Raw genomic sequence first — 22,305 nt, forward strand, 5'->3', positions numbered from 1 at the left:
TTTTGTTTTTTTTTTTCTATTCCATTTGACAGATCAGAAAATGGCACAACAAGGTCAGGTGATCGGCTCAGGCTCACACAGAAATGTGAGCTCTGCTTGGGTGCCTCCTGGCTTCTGCATCTGTGTTATACCACGTGGAAAGAAACACGGGTTGTGCCTAGTGGAGTGGGGAATGCCTCCCAGAACGATTGGGAGGGACAAAAGGAGTGAAGGAGTCCATGCATCACTAAACCGTGTGGGGCCGGCTTCAATCTCAGTCCGCAGTCCTCGTCTGCGTGACGTGGATGCAGGTTTCATGACACTGAACACTCCTTGCTCGCTCTGCCTGTGTCTGCCCCAAGTCGGCCTGAGGCAGTGAAAGAGCGAATGAAACCCTGTTACATCCCAGGCAGGCCTGTCGAGCAGGTGTCCATCAAGCACTTAGCAGGCATTAGCACTGGCCCACAAGGTGCAGAATGTGGACCTGGGTAGAATTCAGAGCTTCTGTAGGAGAACCTCCCATCTAAAGAGCTGAATGCACCCTGGTTCTGCAATCCACAGCAGAACTGCCCTGGGGTGGACCAGTGCCGTTGCAAACTAAGTGAAAATAGGGACCCAGAAAAACAAAACATCAGCGCTAAGGTTGGCTTTTGCCCTACAAAACATCTTCCAGATCCAGAGGACCTGAAGCTTTGGTTTTAAGAGATTTGCAGGGAGTGGCAAGGGGCAGAATATTAAAGTGTAAGGCTTCTCTAAGGCCGTCAGCCTATATCACAAAAAGCTGTTATTTCAAGGGGTTAAATCCTTAGTAGGAGAGAGAAATAGAAATATCCTTCACCGCAAGCCACAAAGACTTTCAATAAAATAGAATATAAGATATGTAAGGAAACGAAGCACCATGTGCAAAAGCCAGCTGAAATACCAGATGAGACAAGCAAACACTTCAGATATCTGAAGTATCAGATGCGAAGTGTAGAATTAGTATGTTCAAAGATAAAAAGGTAGCGTTTAAAAAAGTGAATAAAGAGTAAGAAACTACTGAACATCGGACTAAGCATATAAAAAGAACTAAATATTACAAATGAAACATACAATCATTAAAGTTGAAACTCAGTGGATGTTTTTAATGGGAGATTATTTACAACAGAAAGGAGAGATAATAACCTGAGAGGTGGCACAAAAAAAATTATTCTGAATGTAGAAAGACACAAAGACAGGTTAGGAGACATGGAGGACAGGGAGAACATCTGACTTGTCTAATCGGTTACAGAATAAGAGCAGAGAAAGAGGGAAGGAGGTTGAGACAATGTTGAAGAGATAAAGGCTTAGAGTTTTCTAGATAATGAAAGAGATCTTAGGAGATTTAGAAAGTCAAGCAAATCCTTAGTGGGGGGAAAAATCTATATCTAGCCATAATACAATAAAATTACAGAACAACAAAGAAGATCTTAAAAGCAGCTCGAGAGACAATGCTGCTGCTGCTGCTTCTAAGTCACTTCAGTCGTGTCCGACTCTGTGCGACCCCACAGATGGCAGCCTACCAGGCTCCCCTGTCCTTGGGATTCTCCAGGCAAGAACACTGGAGTGGGTTGCCATTTCCTTCTCCAATGCATGAAAGTGAAAACTGAAAGTGAAGGCGCTCAGTCATGTCTGACTCTTCGCGACCCCATGGACTGCAACCTACAAGGCTCCTTCATCCACGGGAGTTTCCAGGCAAGAGTACTGGAGTGGAGTGCCATTGCCTTCTCCAGACTACTTACAGGAGAAGGACTGAGACTAGCTTCTCAACAGCAGTGATGGAAACCAGGAAACAGTGAAATACAAGCAACAGTGTACTCAGAGAAACGGAGGCTCCCGTCAAGGATGACGTATGGAACATAAATGTCTCTCAGGAATGAGGGCAGACAAAGATGTTTTCAAATGAAACCCTCAGTAAAGTAAATCCTAAAGTATGTATTCCTGACCTAGGAAAGTGATTCCTGATGGACAGTTTGATGCAAGAAGGAGTGATAACCAAAGAAAGCTGTAGGGAGTGGTTCTATACAAAATTCCATCATCTAAAACCTTGTAAGATTAGAAACATTACAAGATAGAACTAAATAATCCAATAATAACAGCATATAATTTGAGAGGAAATGATCAAAACTGAGATGTTTTGAGGTCCTTGTGTTGTTCCAGAGAAGGGTAAAGATATTCAATGATTAATTAAATTCAGATTTTGTTACATCTAGACACATGCTAAAATTTTAAGAGCAACTATTAAAAGACTAAAATAAATAAAGTATTTAGATTCTAAACATCAGAAGAAAAAAGTGGAATGAGAAAAATATTCTCAATCAATCTATAAGAAAGAAGCAAAAATTAGACTGGAGTGGAAGAGACAAATAGAAACCACAAAATGAGATGGAAAAAATAAACTCAACTCTCTTAGATTTTCTAGTACATTTAAATGAACTAAATGTACCAATTAAAGTACAAATATTGTGGGTCTTGATTTAAATATAAATCCAGCCATGTGATGTTTACAAGAAGTATAACTAAAACACAAAGTTTCAGAAAGGTTGACAGTGAAGATGTGAAATGAGATATGTCAGTCAAATATTAGCAAAAGTCTGGTGTAACTATATTGAAGAAATAGATATTAAGGCAAACAACTACAACTAATACTACTAGAGACAAGGGATTCCTATATAATGATGACAAGGTCAAGGTGCATAGAAGATAAAACTGTAACTGTAAGCATAGACTCAAAATATATGAGATAAAAATAGAACAACATGGAGAAACAGATCAATCCTCCTGCACAGTGAAGTAGCTCTCCTCGAAAGTGGTGGAACAAAACTACCCTCCCCCCCCAAAAATCAGTCAAAATATATAAGATTTGAAGGCTATTCTGACAAGGGTCATCTTATCCCATCTTTTCCCTGCTTCTCCTCCAGGAGGCAGAGAGCTATGACACTTTTCTGTGGTAGGCTAAGTTTAGGAAAGGACACGATGAGAGGGAATGAGGGAACACTGGGAATTGGTGGTCACATCTGGCTCACCACTGGGTGTCGCTGAATTTTATTAAGTGGTGATGAATCACCTTAAAATACTAGGAATAAAACTACCATATGACCCAGCAGTCCCACTCCTAGGCATATACTCTGAGGAAACCAAAACTGAAAAAGACACATGTACCCCAGTGTTCACTGCAGTGCTATTTACAATAGTTAGAACATGGAAGCAACCTAGATGTCCATTGGCAGATGAATGAGTAAAGAAGTTGTGGTACATATATACAATGGAATATTACTCAGCCCTAAAAAGGAACACATTTGAGTCCGTTCTAATGAAGTGGATGAATCTACAGCCTATTATACAGAGTGAAATAAGTCAGAAAGAGAAAAGCAAATATCATACATTAACACATACCTCCTGGAGAAGGCAATGGCACCCTACTCCAGTACTATTGCCTGGAAAATCCCATGGACAGAGGAGCCTGGTAGGCTACAGTCCATGGGGTTGCCAAGAGTCGGACACAACTGAGTGACTTCACTTTCTTTCTAACACACACCTATGGAATCTAGAAAGATGGTACTGATGAACATACTTGCAGGGCAGTAATGGAGATGCAGACAGAGAGGACAGACTTATGGACACAGGTGGTGGGAAGGAGAGGGTGGGACGGATGGAGAGAGTAGCATGGAAACATATACACTACCATATGTAAAATAGATACCCAACGGGGATTTGCTGTATGACTCAGGGAACCCAAACCAGGGCTCTGTAACAATCCAGAGGGGTGGGAAGGGGTGGGAGGTAGGAGGGAGGTTCAAGAGGGAGGGGACATATGTATACTTATGGCTGATTCATGCTGATGTCTGGCAGAAGCCAACACAATATTGTAAAGCAATTATCCTTCAATTAAAAATAAATAAATATTTAAAAAACTAGTCATGAATCATAGAAGTTTATATAAAAGTATCATGCTTCAGCTACAATTTGATAAATTAACTATAGCAAATCTCTGGGTTTTTCACTTACACAAGGAGTATATTGTAATTAACAAAACAAACACACACATACAGTCCTTGTCATATCAGAGTTATGCAAATTAATGTCTTCAAAGCATATCACAAAAAAGTGGGGGAGGGATAAATTAGGAGATTGGGATTGATGTATACACGTTGTTGTTGTTCAGGCCCTAAGTCGTGTCTGACTCTTTTGCAACCCCATGGACTATAGCCTGCCAGGCTCTTCTGTCCATGGAACTTTCCAGGCAGGAATACTGGAGCGGGTTGGCACTTCCTCTTCCAGAGGATCTTCCTGGATCAGTGGTCGAACCCGCATCTCCTACATTTGCAGGTGGACTCTTCACCCCTGAGCCACCTGGGAATACGCATTACAATATATAAAATAGATAACTAATAAGGAACTACAGTATAGTACAGGGAACTAGACTCAATGCTCTGTAGTGACCGACATGGGAAAAGAATCTAAAAGAGTAGTTATATACGTGTATGTATAGCTGATCCACTTTGCTGTACAGTAGAAACTAACACAACATTCTAAATAAACTATATTCCCAAAAAAAGTAAATTAAAAAATCTTCCTAAGGACTCATTTAATTTCTAACTCTCCAAAGTCAGAGAGAAAGAGTTCTTTAAATGAAGCTACTGTAAAGATATCGTACTTTATTTATTTTTCAAGAGAGGATAAAGGTTGACAAGACAAGATGGAGTTTCTTTCACTTGAGCCCTCACTATTAAAATCCTAATGAAATATTTCTTGTTCCTTGAAGACTGCTGTGTAAAGAAGATTTGATTTTTCTGAGTAACTGGAGACATTTTCACGAAGACGTGTCTCACACTAAAGATAGCCCCTGGGTTTTTGGATTTTATGTGAGGAGATCAATTAAGGCAGCTCACTACCTTTCTGTTTTCTTCCCAGAGCTGGTCTAGCTGCTTTGTATTTATCCCTTTTCTCTAGCACTCAAGGAGGCGCAAAGACCAAGCAAAGGAAAAGCTCAGCTTTTTCAAGTGCCCAGATGAGTGGTCTTCATTGCAATGAATTCAGCCTGCTTTGGGGAGTTATCTTAGGTTCAAATCCCTTAGAATAAAACTTACAAAGTCATTGTTTTCCTGCTTCATTACCCATAAATAATTTATGAATTTATATTGTAATTTTTCTTCCAGCTAAATCAGAGCTTTACGATTTTGCAAATAATTCCACTCGGAAGCTAATGACACACACATTCCTGAGATTTTCATTTCAAGTTTACCATCGCTGTCAGCCTGAGCAATTTGCCTGATTATCCTGCGAAAAGTGTTCTCCTTCATGAATGCTGTTCAGAAATAAACAGCTATTGTAAAAGGAGACAAGGGCAGGTTCTGGAACTCGAATTCTTGGTGATCTTAAATGATGATGTATGAAAGGGAGAAAAAGGGAGAACAATTTGATTTGCTCCAACTAGGTTGACCCAGAAAGGAGAAGAGCAGAAAAATTGCTTCGCCTAAGCAAACATGACATCAAGTCAGACAAGAGCAGCACTCACAGTATCCAGTATCCAAGGCTCATTTAAAAAATATACAGTCTGGATCTGAAAGACATTTAAATGCCGGCAATAAAAAAATCTTTGCTCATTCTGTTTTCCTATTGCTTCTTTTCTCCTACTCATCGGCAACAGCTTCTTCATCCTCCTTTGAGACACTGACTTGGTTGGATACTGGGGTGGGACTCCCATTCAACTCAGTCTGGTTGAATGATGGTTGAATTTGAAGTTCAGGTAGGAGAAACAGCCATCCAATGCTAAAAATCAATCAGACTTAGAAAGGGAAGCTAGCTTTCCAGGGCAAGGTAGACACTCCCTTTGTAACAAGGACTTAGAATTCTCCTCCATTTCTAAAACTTATGCACTCCTGACCAGTACATAGTCTGATGTAGGTTAAAGCTAAGTCTGTCTGCCATCCCCCAAAGTGCTGTGAGCTCTTTGATTATGTTCTAGTCACTTATACTTGGCTCGTATTACAGTACAATAAACAGCTGTTGAATGAGTGAAGAGTTTTTCTCCTTTTTTCATGTAAGATCTGTCTCAGAGTTGAAAAGAGTAATGAATCGATTCTTATCAATTTAAAAATCTTGCCTTGGGATTTCCCTGGAGGTCCAGTGGTTAAGACTCCATGCTCTCAATGCAGAGTGTACCGGTTTGATCCCTGGTTGTGGAACTAAGATCCCATATACCTTGTGGTGTCGCCAAAAAAATAAAATAAATTAAAAAAAAAATGATAGAAGCAGAAGAGATACTAGATCCTTTAACAGTTTTAAATCATGATCCTTGGAGAACCTGGGTTCTGTGCAGCTGCCTCAAGGAGACTTAGAAAGGCTGGAAGGTGTTGAAAAGAGTGGTCAACCGGGCCATTTTAGCTCTAGTTTAAATTCAAAACAAAAACTTCATTTAAAAACAATCTTGCCTGGGTCATCTGTGTTTGAGGTTGACAATGTTTCTGTTTACAAATGTGTCCATTTTCAGTCTGTGTGTGACACAGAGAGACAAATGTTCCCGCCTTCTGGATAGCAGGCTTGGTCACGTGACCTGTTTTGGTCACGTGACCAGATGGAAACACTGTGCTGTGGCCCTTCCATGCACAGCCCCCTTTCCATACTCTCTCTTTCTCTGCCTCTGCAAAAGGCGATGTGCTCAGTTGCTCAGGCATGTCCAACTCTTTGCGACCCCATGAACTGTAGCCCACCAGGTTCCTCTGTTCACCGGATTTTCCAGGCAAGGATACTGAAGTGGGCTGCCATTTCTTACTCCAGGAGGGTAACAGGCGAAGCTCCAGATAATGGTTGCTTTGTCACCCTGTGTCCTGGAGTGAGAGTGCCGACCATGTGTGGCTGACCTGCAGTCAAGTCAACTGTGGGCATTTGGTACCAACAAGAAATAAACGTGTTTTTGTGAGTCATTCTGGGGGTTGTTTGTCGTTGCTTCAGGACCTGGCTTGGCCCATCCAGATCAATACAGTATTGGAAAAGCTTCTAAAGATATTACACAAACCCAACTTCAAAAAATTATTTGCTAGCCAGCAATATAAGTGGTGCTGCTACAGCTGCTGGTTCATTCATTTATTGTCAGCCTGTCTTTTTTTTTTCCTAATAGCTTGGTCAGTCTTTTAGATGCAAGAAAATACCCATGAAGTCAGAGCCTTTGACGATAATGACCATGAATGAACTTAAGTAATAAAATTATTGTGTATTGCAGATATGTTTCTACCTTTAGCATTTACGAAGAGAAGTTAATTTTCACTCAAACAGGTTTCTTTTCATCTGGTTTTCTCTACAATGTTTATGCCTGAGGTTTACTGCTGGCAGTAAAGAGTGTCCAAGTATGTTATGGGAATAGCCAAATTCCCAGTGCTTTAAAATGTATTCCATAGGCCCCAGAGTCAGTTAAAAGCTGATTGATTATACAGCAAATACATCAAAACTGGTATTTATGGAAAAAATCCCATTTCTTCAGCTCTATCTCTCATAAGCCTGAACATCACATCTGGGAGTCATGGTACAAATATCTCAGACAGCTATGAGAAAAATGACTGTAGCCTTTCCATAAGCTGCTCAATAATTTAATGAAAGAGCTATGTCCACTGATCTCGCTCATGAACACATATTTTACATGGTATGGTTTGGGCAGTTTAGCATGACTTCTCTGTTCAGGTTTTCATCATCAAGTCACTGAAAACACCTATTACATAGATGTTGCTGCTGCTGCTAAGTCGCTTCAGTCGCGTTTGACTCTGTGCGACCCCACAGACGGCAGCCCACCAGGCTCCCCCGTCCCTGGGATTCTCCAGGCAAGAACACTGGAGTGGGTTGCCATGTCCTTCTCCAATGCATGAAAGTGAAAAGTGAAAGTGAAGTCACTGAGTCGTGTCCGACACTCAGCGACCCCATGGACTGCAGCCTACCTGGGTCCTTAATCCATGGGATTTTCCAGGCAAGAGTACTGGAGTGGGTTGCCATTGCCTTCTCCTATTACACAAATGAATAAAGCACAAGTAATGGAAATGAGTGTGCAGATATGAACTTTTTCATCCCATCAGTTCAGAACTGACATTTTTGTTTAATTTGTTTAAAATACAGGGCGAAGACTTCTGGCTTCAGAAAAGAAGACAAGCTATCAGATATGGCCTAGATCAAACATGTTACATTTGTTTAATATTTTCAATGTGCATATATGGTCAATGATGATTCATTTGTTCACACTCTTGTTGTTTAGTTGCCAAGTTGTGTCCAACCCTTTGCAACCCCATGGACTATAGCCTGCCAGGTTCCCCTGTCCATGGGATTTTCCAGGCAAGAATGCTGGAGTGGGTTGCCATTTCCTTCTCCATGGGATCCTCCTGACCCAGGAATCAAACCCACGTCTCCTCCTTGGCAGCTGGATTCTTTACCACTGAGCCACCTGGGAAGCCCTATTTGTTAACATGACTTCCACATATTCTTTATTGGTGTAGTCTATCTCAGATTACAAAATCAAATTCCTACTTCCTCTAGGCTAAGGTTTTATGACGCTCTGAATTAGATACATTTCCCTGGAGGAAACCTGGTGTGTCTAACTGGTTTGATAAACAATGTTATTTTGTAAATAGTCACTCCTGCCTTTTTGATGATGCTAGCACTAACAACATGTGATGATGGAGACTGTATATGCTAGTTAGTTTTACTAAGTGCTACCCCACAGAGGAGAACTCAGTAAATACATGATTGATTGATTGATATCCATAGAATGCATCATTTTGGGTTTAGCTGAAGTCAGGCATTCTGAAAGAAAACTTCATGTCTGAAGGGAAAAATAAGCATATCAACATACCATAAAATAGACATAAAATCTGTATAGCCATATTTGGGGTCTGAAAGTGTAACATTTCATTTTTATGACATAGAGGTCAGCAAAGCTCTTGCTTAAATGTTTCTGAGGACAAAGGAGGGTTTAAAAACAGAGCTGAAAGTGGTTTTGTTGGTAAAATTACCCTCCAAATGATTTCAGACCATTTGTACCTAAAGCAAGCTGTACAAAAGTTTTCCCCCTTTAAAACGTGTGGCCTGTCTTCATTGCTGGAATCCTCATGAACCTCTGTATGTGTCTTGAAGCAGTGGAGCAGAATGGGCTTTGATATCTCTCAGGGACTAACGTAGCCAGTGGAGTGGACGTTTCTCCCCACGGCATACAGCCTGATGCAATTAAACACAGCCTTGCCTGAGCTGAAAGAAAGGTCTCTGATTCTCCTATTTTCTCTGTTCTTCCACATTCCTGAAAGAAGAGGTTCCCAAGGATGTAAAAACAGTCCACTGTCCATTGGGTGTGGGCTGGAAATTCCACAGAAGGGGCAGGCATTCCATCCAGGTTTCCAACAGTGCATATCATTGAATCAGATGTGTGCTTCCTCCAAGCCCATGGAAGATGCTGAATATCCCTGAGATAAGCCATCATTTTACGTGTGCATCTGATGACATTCTCCACTTGGGCTTCATCAACCACAAGCCTCTAAATGGAACAAAGACTGTATTGGGAGGCCTCCCCGACCATGACATGCTGCTAGTGTTGCCCAGAGAAGGGCAGAAATGAAGACCGAATAAGTTGGGTGGCTTGGCTTTAATGTTTTGTATTTTCTCCCTGCTTTGAAAGCTCGCTGTATTTTGCTGCTATGACTGCCAAGGGTTCATTGAACAGGAAACTAGGGTGTCTCAGTGGGGGGTTTGCAGCCAACAGATCCAGCAAGTTCAGGCAGGACTGAGCAGTTCACAGTCTGAACGGAGTTGAGCAGTAGCTGTTTGTTTGCTGGGGTGAATGGGGCATAATTTATTCAGCTGCAGCAAAGACTGAAAGCCAATCTGGCCTTGACCCATTTATCTTTAGAAAACTAATTAAAGTGCAGAATCTGGTTTACTGTTGTTACTGAGGTTTTAGCTTCTCCTGTTTGGGCCAAGCAAAGACTGAGGGGGTGTGTGTGTGTCTCCGCATGTGTCTGTGTCTCGTTGCCGAGGTGGAAGATGGAAAATATCAGTTTCACCTAAAGACAGCGGCTGAGGCTCTAGATAATAAAGCAGTTTCTTAAACACAGCCTGACATCCTTTTGAAATGCAAAAGAGTGGATTAGCCGGATGCAGAATCCTTTGAGGTGACAATGAAATGCCATGGCAATTTAAAATGAACAACAGACAGTTTCCCTCATCCTTACAACGAAGACTTCCTAAATCACACCAAAATGGTCCCAAAGAGGCATGGAAGAACATTTTTATGACCAGCATTTTATTCCGAAACTGGGATTAACCATCAGGCAGGAAACAGCAGCCAGAATGTGAATTGCTTTGTCCATTTTGCTTCCAAACCATAAGAAAAGTGTTTGGGTTCCCAGGACTTGGTGATATTTGCTAAGTACTTAAATTTATCCCTATTAATATTAACACCCGTGGCAGTCTCATACATTTCAGGAACTGCATTGTGTTTTTGGAAGAAACATATCCAATAATAGACATCTGATTTTGGGGAGCCTAGCTAAAGAGGATTATAGGAGACAAGCAGAGAAGTCCAGCACAGCTGGGGAGTGGGTGGAGATGATATTATGATTTACCTTCTTTCCAATATGTTTAAGGACATTATTCTTCTTGGGGGAAACCATGAGGGTCATGAGAACCATCAGATAAGGAGGTTGGACTAGGTCAACTGCCAGACAATCTGGAGATACCAAGAGAATGCTGTTGAGGCTTGGTTGGCACACTCTGTCAACTGGAGCCAGCTGAGTTTTATCAAGTGGACCAAAGTGATAGAACCCTGACTTATTCCACCACCGATGCTTCTTCTCCCACTTTCCGTTTAGCACCAGGAGACCTTATGCTATCTGTCTTTCCTGTTCCTTCCTCAAAATCTTCCCTTCCAGAGTACTCCTGGAAGGAGTACCTTCCTTCAGATTTACCTTTAAATTTTCAGATTTACCTCTAACCTTTTTTCCCTTATCCAAACTGCCCTGGGCTCCAAGACCTGGAATGATGAATAGGGATACTACTCAGAGGACATTTTCTTTTAAGCACATGAATTTGAAAGGAGGAAATGTAGACATAGTGTTGCCACTGCCTGAATTGAGGGTCAGGCAGGTGTGTAGCATCATCACACAGGTGTATTGCATGAATAAATGAGTTCATCAGGGGAGAGGCATCTTCTCGTACAGGTCCATAATGCTAATGAGGGCTCAGGTCTTTCTGAAATGGTAGGACCAGCATGGAGTGGTATTATGAAAACCACTGGATCATATAACTGTTTGATTATTATGATTAATACGGAAAGTCAGGTAGGATAACCTGTGCCTGTCCGCATCTCCAATACAAATTGCTCTGTCACAATAAATACCCATTGGTCTCTCCCTAAATGCACTAAAACACATCAGTAAATTTTAGTAGGAGAAAAAAATAAACAAGCTGTATCACAAATATTCCTTACCCCTCTAAATTCTCTATGTTCCCAGCTAATGGAAAAATTAGCTCCTTATGCATGAGAGTTGATATTGGTTTGTTGTTATTATTAGGGAGGTAATTATTTGCTCAGCACAAGAAGAAAAAAGCCAATATATTCTATCAGGGAAGAGAGAGTTTTTCAGGCAGGCTACACATACTCTGAATGTAGGGACAGAATTTAAATCAGCCACCAAATGAGCTAGTCTTCCACAAAGCTGAGACTGAAAACCTTGCCATTGAGAAAGAATACCAAAAATGTCGTTAAACCATAAATACCAAGCCGAGAGGACATTCCTAAACCCACTGGTCAAATACAGTGTTCAATGTTCGCTCTCTGGACAATTTGGAAAGAGGAAGTGGAGATGGGATTTATCAGAAGCTCCCTGGAACGACCGTACAGAGACAAATGGGGATGAGAAGAATAAGAAGACCAAAGCTTACACTATGTTGCATTGTCCTCCACACAATCCTCTGGGAAGCAAGAGGAAAACAAATTCAAAGGAAAAAGAAAGAGAGATTATTCTATACATAATAGTACAGCACAGGTATAACGTTTAGCTTTGCAGACTGGCATTCCACCCACCACCGCTCCCAATTCCCTCAGAATGACAAGCAGAATATTTGAGAACCTGCACACATGGCATGATGTTGAATACTTACTGGAGACCCATTGGTCTAACTCATTGCCAACTTGATTGAATTAACTTCCAAGTCCAGTTTTTTTTTTAATCTACTTTAATAAAACGTATTCCTCTAAGACACACACTTTACTGTATTATTGCTTTTGCTCTAACAAATCAGCTGGAGTAAAATAACTGACATTTTCTGCCCAAGCGTGTCCAGGGGTTGTATAGCATGTTGTGCAATAATATTCTGAGCTGTACAACTAACCATCCTTAACAGAGGATGACCTGAAACACCACGCTATGGGCAGATCTTAAAACTGAGCTGATTTATTTTTACACTCTGTACTTTCAGTGACGGTTGAGTGAAATTTTCTTTAAAGAAATAATTATTTTATGTTAAATAATTAAGAGAATTCACAGGATGTAAATTTAAGAAAAAAGAGAAAGAGAATCAGTCTCTTCCTGATTTCAAATAAACACCCCTCGTCTGTTTAATTGAAAATCTGTAACAGTGGGCTGGGACAGAAGGACTACTAGAGTGAGTGTGGGTGATAGGGAAGAGACACATGATAACGGGACCAGTTTGTTGATCAGATTAGTTGATGGTATTTTTATCTTCAACAAACCATAGCAGGAAGGACTGTAGTATTTTCTGATGAGTCAGCTTTCCATCAGCAGTGGAATTTATATAAGGATATTCATTCATTATGGGATGATAAAAATTACTTTACAATAGCATGTCTGAAAGCTATACCTAAACAATTTTTTTTTTTTTTTTGCCAGTATAAATTTGGAGGAACATATGGAGGGTTTTCTAATGATATAAAAGAATTGACTGCTTTATAAAGGTAAGAAGAGACTAAATGATGCTACTGATCTATTTTAAAGAGAGAGTTTTGTTTTCAATTATTTTATATAAGGTTTAGCAGCAGTTTACCCAGTTGGGGATTAGGAGATTTACTTCTAAAAACAATCCCCATAACTACCACTTCACATAAAAAATAGTTTTATAATAGCTGGTATATGAACATTTACCAATGGAACCCAAAGTTAATGCCCCAGGTACTAATTTTAAATTGTAGTAAGAAGCGATTCTCCAACAGTTTTACAATTAAGTCATTTTCACTTTGGCAAAAGGGGCGGGGTGATTGGGATGGTCTTTGAGATGTTGTCCTTTTGAAGCATGTGCTGGGCTGAAACACGGAGAGAAATTAAAGGAAGTCTTTTCCAATTACCCTTCTCTTTGGGGACACATGCTTCTTATAAATATCCAGGAAACATTGTTGCTGGAGAAAATTAAAACAGGAGTAGGTAACATGAGATTTGTTCATAAACATTCCAAATAGGCAGTAATATATGTCAGACCCAGCAGGACCCTTCACCTACACATGCATCTTGAAGATGATTTTATCTGACTGATGCCCAGCACTGTCTGGCCAAGGGAACTGCTCCAACCTTTCCACTATTCAGAGCTCTGTTGAACCCACAAAAGAAAGCAAGCTTTGGAGGAAACAGTGGCTGCAAATGGAGATTCTGATGTTAGCTTTGGAGCTAGCTTGTGTTTCCCAAGAATAACCTTGTCTAGCTCCTGTTGACATGGAAGCAGTCCCTTGGCCTTAGGGGTGGAAAAGTAGCTCCAGGTTGGTTTATGACTGGCTGTGAATTACAAATTGCTGATTCTTACAATCTGGGAAGGAATCAGAATTTAATTGAATAAGAAATTAATAAAACTGTCATTCTCCCTTATAGAGCCTGGAGCTACACCTCTGATGAAGTAAGTACTACATGCCGCTGGAGAGTATTTTAGAATAAAATTGGCTTATTGATTTGAATTCATATACACTGACTCTGGTCCTTATGTACTTTGAGTTTAAAAGTGAAAGTGTCAGTCGCTCAGTCGTGTCCGACTCTTTGCGACCTCATGAACTGCTCTGTCCATGGAATTCTTCAGGCCAGAATACTGGAGTGGGTAGCCGTTCCCTTCTCCAGGGGAGTATCTCTTGAGTTTAGTCTTTGTTTTTTCCTCATGATATGATTAACCATTACTAACTCTTTTAAAAAATGATTAAATATACTTTAGGGGTGCATAAAATAGAAGATCCTAAATCAGTTTGCTATTTTCCAGGACTTCTCAAGACTCTTATATTTGGGGCATTTTGGGGATGACCAGTGAAGTTCCTTTTTAAAAGAAAAGGTTCAAATTCCAATTTTCATATCTACTAGATTTTAGACATCGTATGAAATTCTCAAAGTGTTGATGTTTTATTCAAGCTGTACGGAATTGTATAAATACTGTTGCCTTGGGAAAAGTATTTTTCTCGCTCTACTTACTCTGTTTGAATGTGTGTGTGTGTGTGTGTGTGTATCTTTCCTGCGAGGAGAGAAGACTGTGCTTCTGTTTCAAAGGCAAAAAAATTAATTAGTAGTCATAGATGTCATTATATTGTTCAAAATCAATGCAGTTTTAACTAAGTGGATAATGCACTCCATTTGTTTTCCAATTTTATTTTCCTGTGGTAAGAACATTTAACCTGAGATCTAGCCTCTTAACCAATACAGTACTGTTATCTCTAGCACGATGGTTGTACCGCTGATCTCCAAAACTTACTAGTCTTGCATTGTGCCTAGTTCTGAAGGTAGAGTTTATAAAAATTCTGAAAAGCCTGAATTGTTTCAATAATTACGCAGAGCCAACTGAAATAGGAAAGGAAAAAAAGAAGGAAAGAGAGACAGGGGGAAGTCAAGCCCATACTCATAAACTGTGCTTTGGTTAAAAGGATCTTGGCATATAAAGGAATTTATAAAATGAGAATGCAAACAATGGAATCTAATGAAACCATCGTTTTGTTGAAAAGAAAAAAATGTGACTAATTTTAAACTTTTCCTGAAATTGTGAATGGACAATGGATATAACTAAGGTTAAGTACAAAGGTGAAGCAATTACCCAGATTATCCCTTTTGCAAAACCTACACTGAAGAGGGAGTTTTACTTGCTAATAAACAGTAATAAATTTATGACATAATTTAGTGGTTAATGACTCCACTTACCCCTTCACATTGGCGCTTCCTGGATAGGCCTTTGTGTTGTAAGTACTTTTGATGTTTATAGAGAGAAATGTTGAGATTACTTATTATGAGGTCAAATGCTACCAATTTAATCTTACAGCTTCTACACTGTAGATGGATATTAACCAAAATGATAATTTATAACAGTGACTAATAGAAGTATTTTCATAACCAGAAACCCTTGAGATCTGAGTTTATATGACATAATCAGATGTGGTTCAAGTGTTTATGACCTTAAGGCTTTTATCTGTTAATTTTACATCAAGATAATTGGCAAAGCAACATTAACAGCACTAACAATTACAGGTATATAAATTGTTTATACTGCTATAAATTGTATTGAAAACAGTCAGGCAGTATTTCTGGTAAATTATGAGCTTTTCATTTTTGTAGCAAAATCTGATGTCTGAAACACATTAAAAATCATGTTTACTATATTTATGGTTGTAATCTCCAAGTAAATTGCTTCAGTGATAGATATTTGGTCCCCTGACACACATTTAAATGGATCAAAGAGTGACTATTTCTAAGGATTTCAACTTTTAAAAGACACACAAAAAAGAAAAAAAAAGTAGTAATATTGATTTGGAGCCTTTTGGCAAGGTATTTTCAAGCAGAAAACTTTACATAAAAGGAACATTCATAATAAAGTTACACTGTATCATAATTGAATAAATAACTAAAGTAGATGAATAAGAAATGTGCTATTGTAATTATATCTCTGGAAGACATTGTAACTTAGTCTTCAAATTAATATTTCAGAAGAAATATGGAGTTGAAAATTTGGTCATTGGATGAGTGGATTAATAGTGATAAGACTTCTTAAATAACCTAATTCTTGACCTAAAAGGAAGATCTCATTACTTTTCAATATTCTAATTAAGATCAGGAGCAGATATAAGGCTGAGATGACTTTTACAACCAACTTTTTCAGAATCCCATCAAGTCTTCTGAAGAATAACCTTGGTAACAGAAAGTGGCCATGATGACCATCAATCCGGGGGACTCACCAGCCGGTCCAAGCTCGTGCCTGCAGCAGTGGTTGGTCTTTCCTCAGGATTGTAAGGCCTGAATCGTGTATTAAAATTTTCAGGAGCTGAGCGAGCAGATCTGAGAGCTGGAGCAGGTTTGGGTTGGCCACATCCCTGAAACACCTGGAAGAACCATTTAAAGATTAGGAAGTTACACAAGGAGTTTCTTCCTAGAGCATTCAGTGCACTGGCTTCCACATTTTGTATGGAACTCTTATCTCCAAAAACACTCTGACTCTGAAACCTAAACAAATACAAACACCAGTAAAACAGAATTACCCCATTAGAGTGACTGACTTATAACCTGACTCTCATTTTCAACATATACAGTCAATCCTCATCACTTATGGATTCTGTTTTTGTGAATTTGCCGACAGTTGACCCTCTCCTGGTTTTGATCCCTGGGTTAGGAATATCCCTTGAAGAAGGGAATGGCAACCTATTCCAGTATTCTTGCCTAGGAAATCCCATGGATAGAGGAGCCTGGCAGGCTACAGTCTACGGGGTTGTAAACAGTTGACTGAGTTGTAAACAGTTGACTAATTAAGATCAGGAGCAGATATAAGGCTGAGATGACTTTTACAACCAACTTTTTCAGAATCCCATCAAGTCTTCTGAAGAATAACCTTGGTAACAGGAAGTCACTTTCACTTTAAACTGATCCTCTCCATATCTATGGGCTTCCCTGTGGCTCAGTTGGGAAAAAAATCTGCCTGCAATGTGGGAGACCTCGGTTTGATCCCTGGGTTGGGAAAAATCCCCTGGAGAAGGGAAAGGCTACTCACTCCAGTAATCTGGCCTGGAGAATTCCATGGACTGTTTAGTCCATGGGGTTGCAAAGAGTCAGACACAACTGAGCAATTTTCACTTCACTTCTCCACATCCATGGGTTTCCAATCTGCAAATTCAACCAACCTCAGATCGAATTAGATTTTGAGATCTACAGGGGCTCCTGGAACTAATCTCCTGCAGATAGTGAGGGAAGACTTTACTCATTAAAATTAATTTGTAACCCCCCCAAATAAAAATTCAAACATGTCTGCAGACATCGGCGGAGAGGCCAAGTTCATCTTTCCAGCTGAAGCAGTCTAACAAGGCAAAGCTCTGCCTTCTTGTTTCAGCTCTTAAACTGTAAATGTAAACTCTTAAATCATCTCGTTGGTGATATATTTAATGCCACATTTTTGTGTGTGCTTTATTAATATTTGGTGATTTCCTTTTTTAAAACAGCCCCCAACTATAGCATTGAAGTTCTGTCTAGTTCCTAAGGCTATGATATGCCCTATGGAGAAAACTGTGTTTTAGATAAACTTCATTCAGGTATGAGTTATGGTACACTTGACTATGAATTCAATGTTAATGAATCAATAATATGTATCAAATAAGGTGTTTCTCAGGAGAGACACATGAAACAAGGTTATATGCATTGACTGGTGAAAATGTGACAGAAAGCTTGAAGGAGAGGTTGAGTGGGATGGATTGGGGTTCTGGGATTGACATACATACAGCACTATGTATAAAATAGATAACTAATGAAAATTTACTGCGTAGAACAGAAACTCCACTCAGTGCCCTGTGTGACCTAAATGGGAAGGAAATCCAAAAAGGAGGGGATATACATGTATGTATAGTTGATTTACTTTGCCATATAACAGAAATTAACACACTATAAAGCACTATAAAGCAACTATACTCCAATTAAAAAAAAAAAAAAAGCTTGTAGGAACTTAACCCTGTATTTCTTGTAGGAGCAATGGTTCAGTATTTGCTAATTCAGGGTCTGCGGTAACTTAGAGAACATAACTATGCAAACAGTGAGAATTGACTATATTAAACATGGAATGATTTTTGGATCAAAGAAACATCCCAGATATTTTCATGTCCTTGAATTTGTCATTCAAGAAACATTTGTTTGGGATTCTTGTTACTGATACAAATGTATCTCATGTATAGCGAGCCTGTGTGCTTAGTTATGTCTGACTCTTTGCAACCCCATGGACTATAGCCTGCCAGGTTCCTCTGTCCATGGGATTCTCCAGGCAAGAATACTGGAATGGGTTGCCATTTCCTTCTCCAGAGGATCTTCCTGACCCAGGGCTCGAACTCGAGTCTCCTGAATTGGCAGGCGGATTCTTTACCATTGAGCCACCTGGGAAGCCCCTCATTTACAACATATAAAGCCAAATAACTTGAGTGTCTCCCCTTTGAATAATGAAAACCTTTACTGGAAGAATTCTTTGAAAACACTCTCTTGAGCCACAGTGAAGAAATAGGACAAGCAAACGTGGATAAATTCCCTAGAATGACAGATCCTTCTAATTTTGTTGTTGACAGCTGTTCATGTCACAGTTAGGCTTGCCATGGGAAATCAAACATTCTATTGTAATGATCTCAGGGACCAAGCTGCTAGTTCTTTTCCACAGTGATTTCACTTGGGGTGCTGTGGGAATACCTCCTTTGCTAGTTTTAGAAGCTTTGTACTCTCTGCTGGTTATCCAGAGATAATCCCTTTGCCAGGATTACAAGAAATCTAGTCACATTTCCAGGAAGTTTTGATGAAGTTGAACTTTGCCTTTCTTTCTACACAGGAGATGGTTCTACCCTGGACACTTTCTTTAGTAAGCTCTTCGCGATTATTTATGTCATCCAATTCTTAATGCACACGGGTGTGTTGAGAATGCGTTCCTTCTGGTTTTGTTATTTGATTCTGTGTTGTTTAACTCTAAAATACAAGTTTTTCATTAGGCATTTTATGGGATTTCACTGAAGTACACAGAGGGCTCCTGGGTGTCATTCCCAATGACAAATTTCAACTTGAGACACAATTCATTTAGTTGTTCCATGAGAGCTGACTTCCCCTTTGTTGTATTCAAAAATTCTTCTTCCACTCAGCACTTTCAGAGCGGGCGCACTTTGTCTCGGCATTCTTGGAGACTGGTCTTAACACGCTATTGATTCTTCTTTTCTCACAGTTTCTGAAGCTGATGGTGTAAACCGGAGTGATAAAGATAGTGGGCCCCTTTCTCCCTAGTGCTAAATCACTTCCCAGCAGCAAGGTCATGGCTGATGGAGGGCATTAACATTTCCAAAGCTCCAGGGTTCAGTTGAATGTGCTATTTTGGATCGCTTTGAAAATGACAGCTGACTTTTAAAAAGTAGAAAGCCTAGGGCAAAACAATATAAATGGCCTTGCTGAGATTTCTTGAAGCTGCTGCACGTAAAGAGTTAACAGACCTTCTTAATTTGCCCTTGGGAAGAGGCCTGCTCACTGGTTTAAGTTAAATCAAAGGAACAAGAAATGCCCTGGAAGAATATTAGTGCCCCAAGGGAGATATTTCATTGTAACAGAAAACCTTACCCCTTTTTGGATTTTTTTTTGAAAGTGCTAATTATGATAATAGAATGTGGGTAAGTCAATATAGTTTTCTGTTCGTAGCTTTCTGTTAATAAAGCAGGTTTGGAATTTGAAGATGATTTCAATGCAGAAATTGCTGGGTCTACGATCTGTGATCTGAACTGAAGAAGATAAAGACTTCTAATCATTATGGAAACAACACCTAACCCCATAATAAGGTGAAGACCCATGTAGAAATCTGTCACAATATGTAAAGATATGAATCGTGAAGGGCCTTCAACGCAGATTCTAGTATACCCTTCAGTTCAGTTCAGTCACTCAGTAGTGTCCAAGTCTTTGCAGTCCCATGGACTGTAGCACGCCAGGCTTCCCTGTTCATCACCAACTCCTGGAGCTTGCTCAAACTCATGTCCATTGGGTCGGTGATGCCATCCAATCATCTCATCCTCTGTTGTCCCCCTTTCCTCCTGCCTTCAATCTTTCCCAGCATCAGAGTCTTTTCCAAGGAGTCAGTTCTTTGCATCAGAAAGCCAAAGTATTGGAGTTTCAGCTTCAGCATCAGTCCTTCCAGTGAATATTCAGGACTGATTTCCTTTAGGATGGACTGGTTGGATCTCCTTGCAGTCCAAGGGACTCTCAAGAGTCTTCTCCAACACCACAGTTCTAAAGGATCAATTCTTCGGTGCTCAGCTTTCTTTATAGTCCAACTCTCACATCCATCCATACTGGAAAAACCATAGCTTTGACTAGATGGACCTTAGAATAAGGGAATTGTTTTAAGAGCTATTCTTTAGTGTGGAAGTGCCAAGATTAAGGATGGAGAACTGTTTTTCAGAAATTTACAAAACCTAAACACACACACACACACACACACACACACACAAAGGAGATCATAGCATCAGCTCACCTTGTCCTTGTTAGAGAATGATTTAAAATACCTTGATTCTCATGCAGAGAATGTACCTTAAACAACATATATCCGTCAAATAACTTAGATGGCATATAAAATGAAAATTAATAACTTTGTTGTTACTACATGCAATCGGTTAGCTAGACAGATATTTTTAAAACATGGGTTTCATGAGGTGGTTGACAAAAGGGATTCAGAACATTTGGACTATCTCTGGCAATTTTCTGAGTGTGCTATAGCAGCAGGCTAGGTAAAATTCTATGGCTCCTGAAGTTCAGGGCTATATTACTACCAAGGAACAATGAGCCTTATTCTTGTTCTGGGTGCCCCAGTATTTTGTATTTTGAATAAGGGTAGAAACAGATGAGGAATAATGTGGGGATAAGGGTCTTCAGTTAAAAGTCTGTAGATCATGTCACCCCCCAAGGAATGGTCAGAACTAGAGATGCAGATTTGGGTTATTAGCCTAAAGATGGTATTTAAAATCCTAAAGCTGGCTGTACTCACCAAGGCTAGGTATCCAGACAGGTGGCAGGAAGGGCTGAAGACAGCCCAGGGTCAAGTCAACATTCAGAGGACCTCCTTGAACCTTAGTTTCTTCCTCTGACAAATGGGAATAATATTATTTACCACACAGACAGACTGTGAGGATAAAATGAAATAATACCTAAGGCAGGAAAACAGAAGCCAATGTCTGGAAAAATAAGTACTCAATAATAATTAGCTAATTATATCATTCTGTGATTGGCTCTTTCTAGTTCCATTTTCTGAATAAGGAGACTCAAGGGGGAAAAACGTCTGGACTGATGTTTCTTCAATGTCTTCCACAAAAAATTATTTCCTGGGCTGCTAACAGCTGTTACATAAGCAATGGATTCCATGCGTCAATGTTAAATGAGGTGCCTTAGCAGGGCTTCATCAGGCTAATATATGTTCTGACTCATCCAAAGGGAGATGCTCATTTGTAGTGTTTTCCAAAACTATCTGGCCAAGAGTTCTCCAGGAAGTCCTCACAAGGTGTTCCAGGGAACATACCGGGACACGCTGGGAAGTCTGCTCTGATTAGCCAAGAGAAGAATTGATTCAGATGTAACTGTGTTTAACTAGAGGTCTTCATGAAGCCATTTCCCCCCTCCACTACCTTTAATTTGAGAGAAAAAATACTGTTTTCAGACACTAAATTCTTCTCCTCACGATAGAAATTTCCAGAGGATATGGCTGCAGGCTAAGCCATCTCATTGTAGAACAAATCATTAGCTTTGCTCCTCAAAGAAATAGAATCATTATTATCTCCTGCCTAGCTCCCTCCAAGGGATGTTGAAAGGGAAAATTAGATCATTTGGAAAAGTATTTGGAAGCCCCAGTGTAGACAGATGCTACAGATGTACAAAGGAATTATCCTTCCCATGAGGCAGACTCATGAAACCTGTGGATTTCAGGAAGATATCTGGCTTGAGAATCCTCTCTCTTAAGAGGATTACTAAGATAACATCTCTGAAGTATGTTGGTATTCTGAGATGAGAGAAGTCGACATTAAAGATAGAAAGTGCTGAAAGATGAGGCATTTTATTGTTTGGGAAAACAAGAGAGAGGGGTGTGGTGAGAACAGGTTGGAGGGCTGTTTTAGGGCTCTAAGTACAAGTATTTTTCCTTTAAGATATTGCAGCATCTTAACATATTTCTTTAAAATAACAACATGGTTTGTATTTTTAGAGGTGTCCATAGCTTTATACTGCTCTGTCTCCTTTATCTTCTGCAGGTTGGTCATACATTCACCAAACTCATTACTGGCAATCTGAGAAGCAACAGCTGTACACCAGCCCTGTTGCAGTCCCCGAGTTTTTTTTT

At 39.8% G+C, this 22,305-nt stretch overlaps 1 protein-coding gene across 1 annotated transcript in view; it reads right to left on the reverse strand.

Annotated features, from left to right (window-relative positions):
• Positions 1 to 22,305, reverse strand: part of GPC6 (glypican 6) — a 1,065,422-nt gene that overhangs the window by 78,552 nt on the left and 964,565 nt on the right. The window contains exon 6 of the mRNA XM_010845866.1: positions 16,172 to 16,315. Within this exon, the coding sequence (XP_010844168.1) occupies positions 16,172 to 16,315 (144 nt within the window). The remainder of the gene's footprint in view (positions 1 to 16,171; positions 16,316 to 22,305) is intronic.

This window comes from Bison bison, unplaced genomic scaffold (genome assembly GCF_000754665.1).
Source record: "Bison bison bison isolate TAMUID 2011002044 unplaced genomic scaffold, Bison_UMD1.0 scf7180017864225, whole genome shotgun sequence".
In the NCBI taxonomy this organism is placed as follows: Eukaryota; Metazoa; Chordata; class Mammalia; order Artiodactyla; family Bovidae; genus Bison; species Bison bison.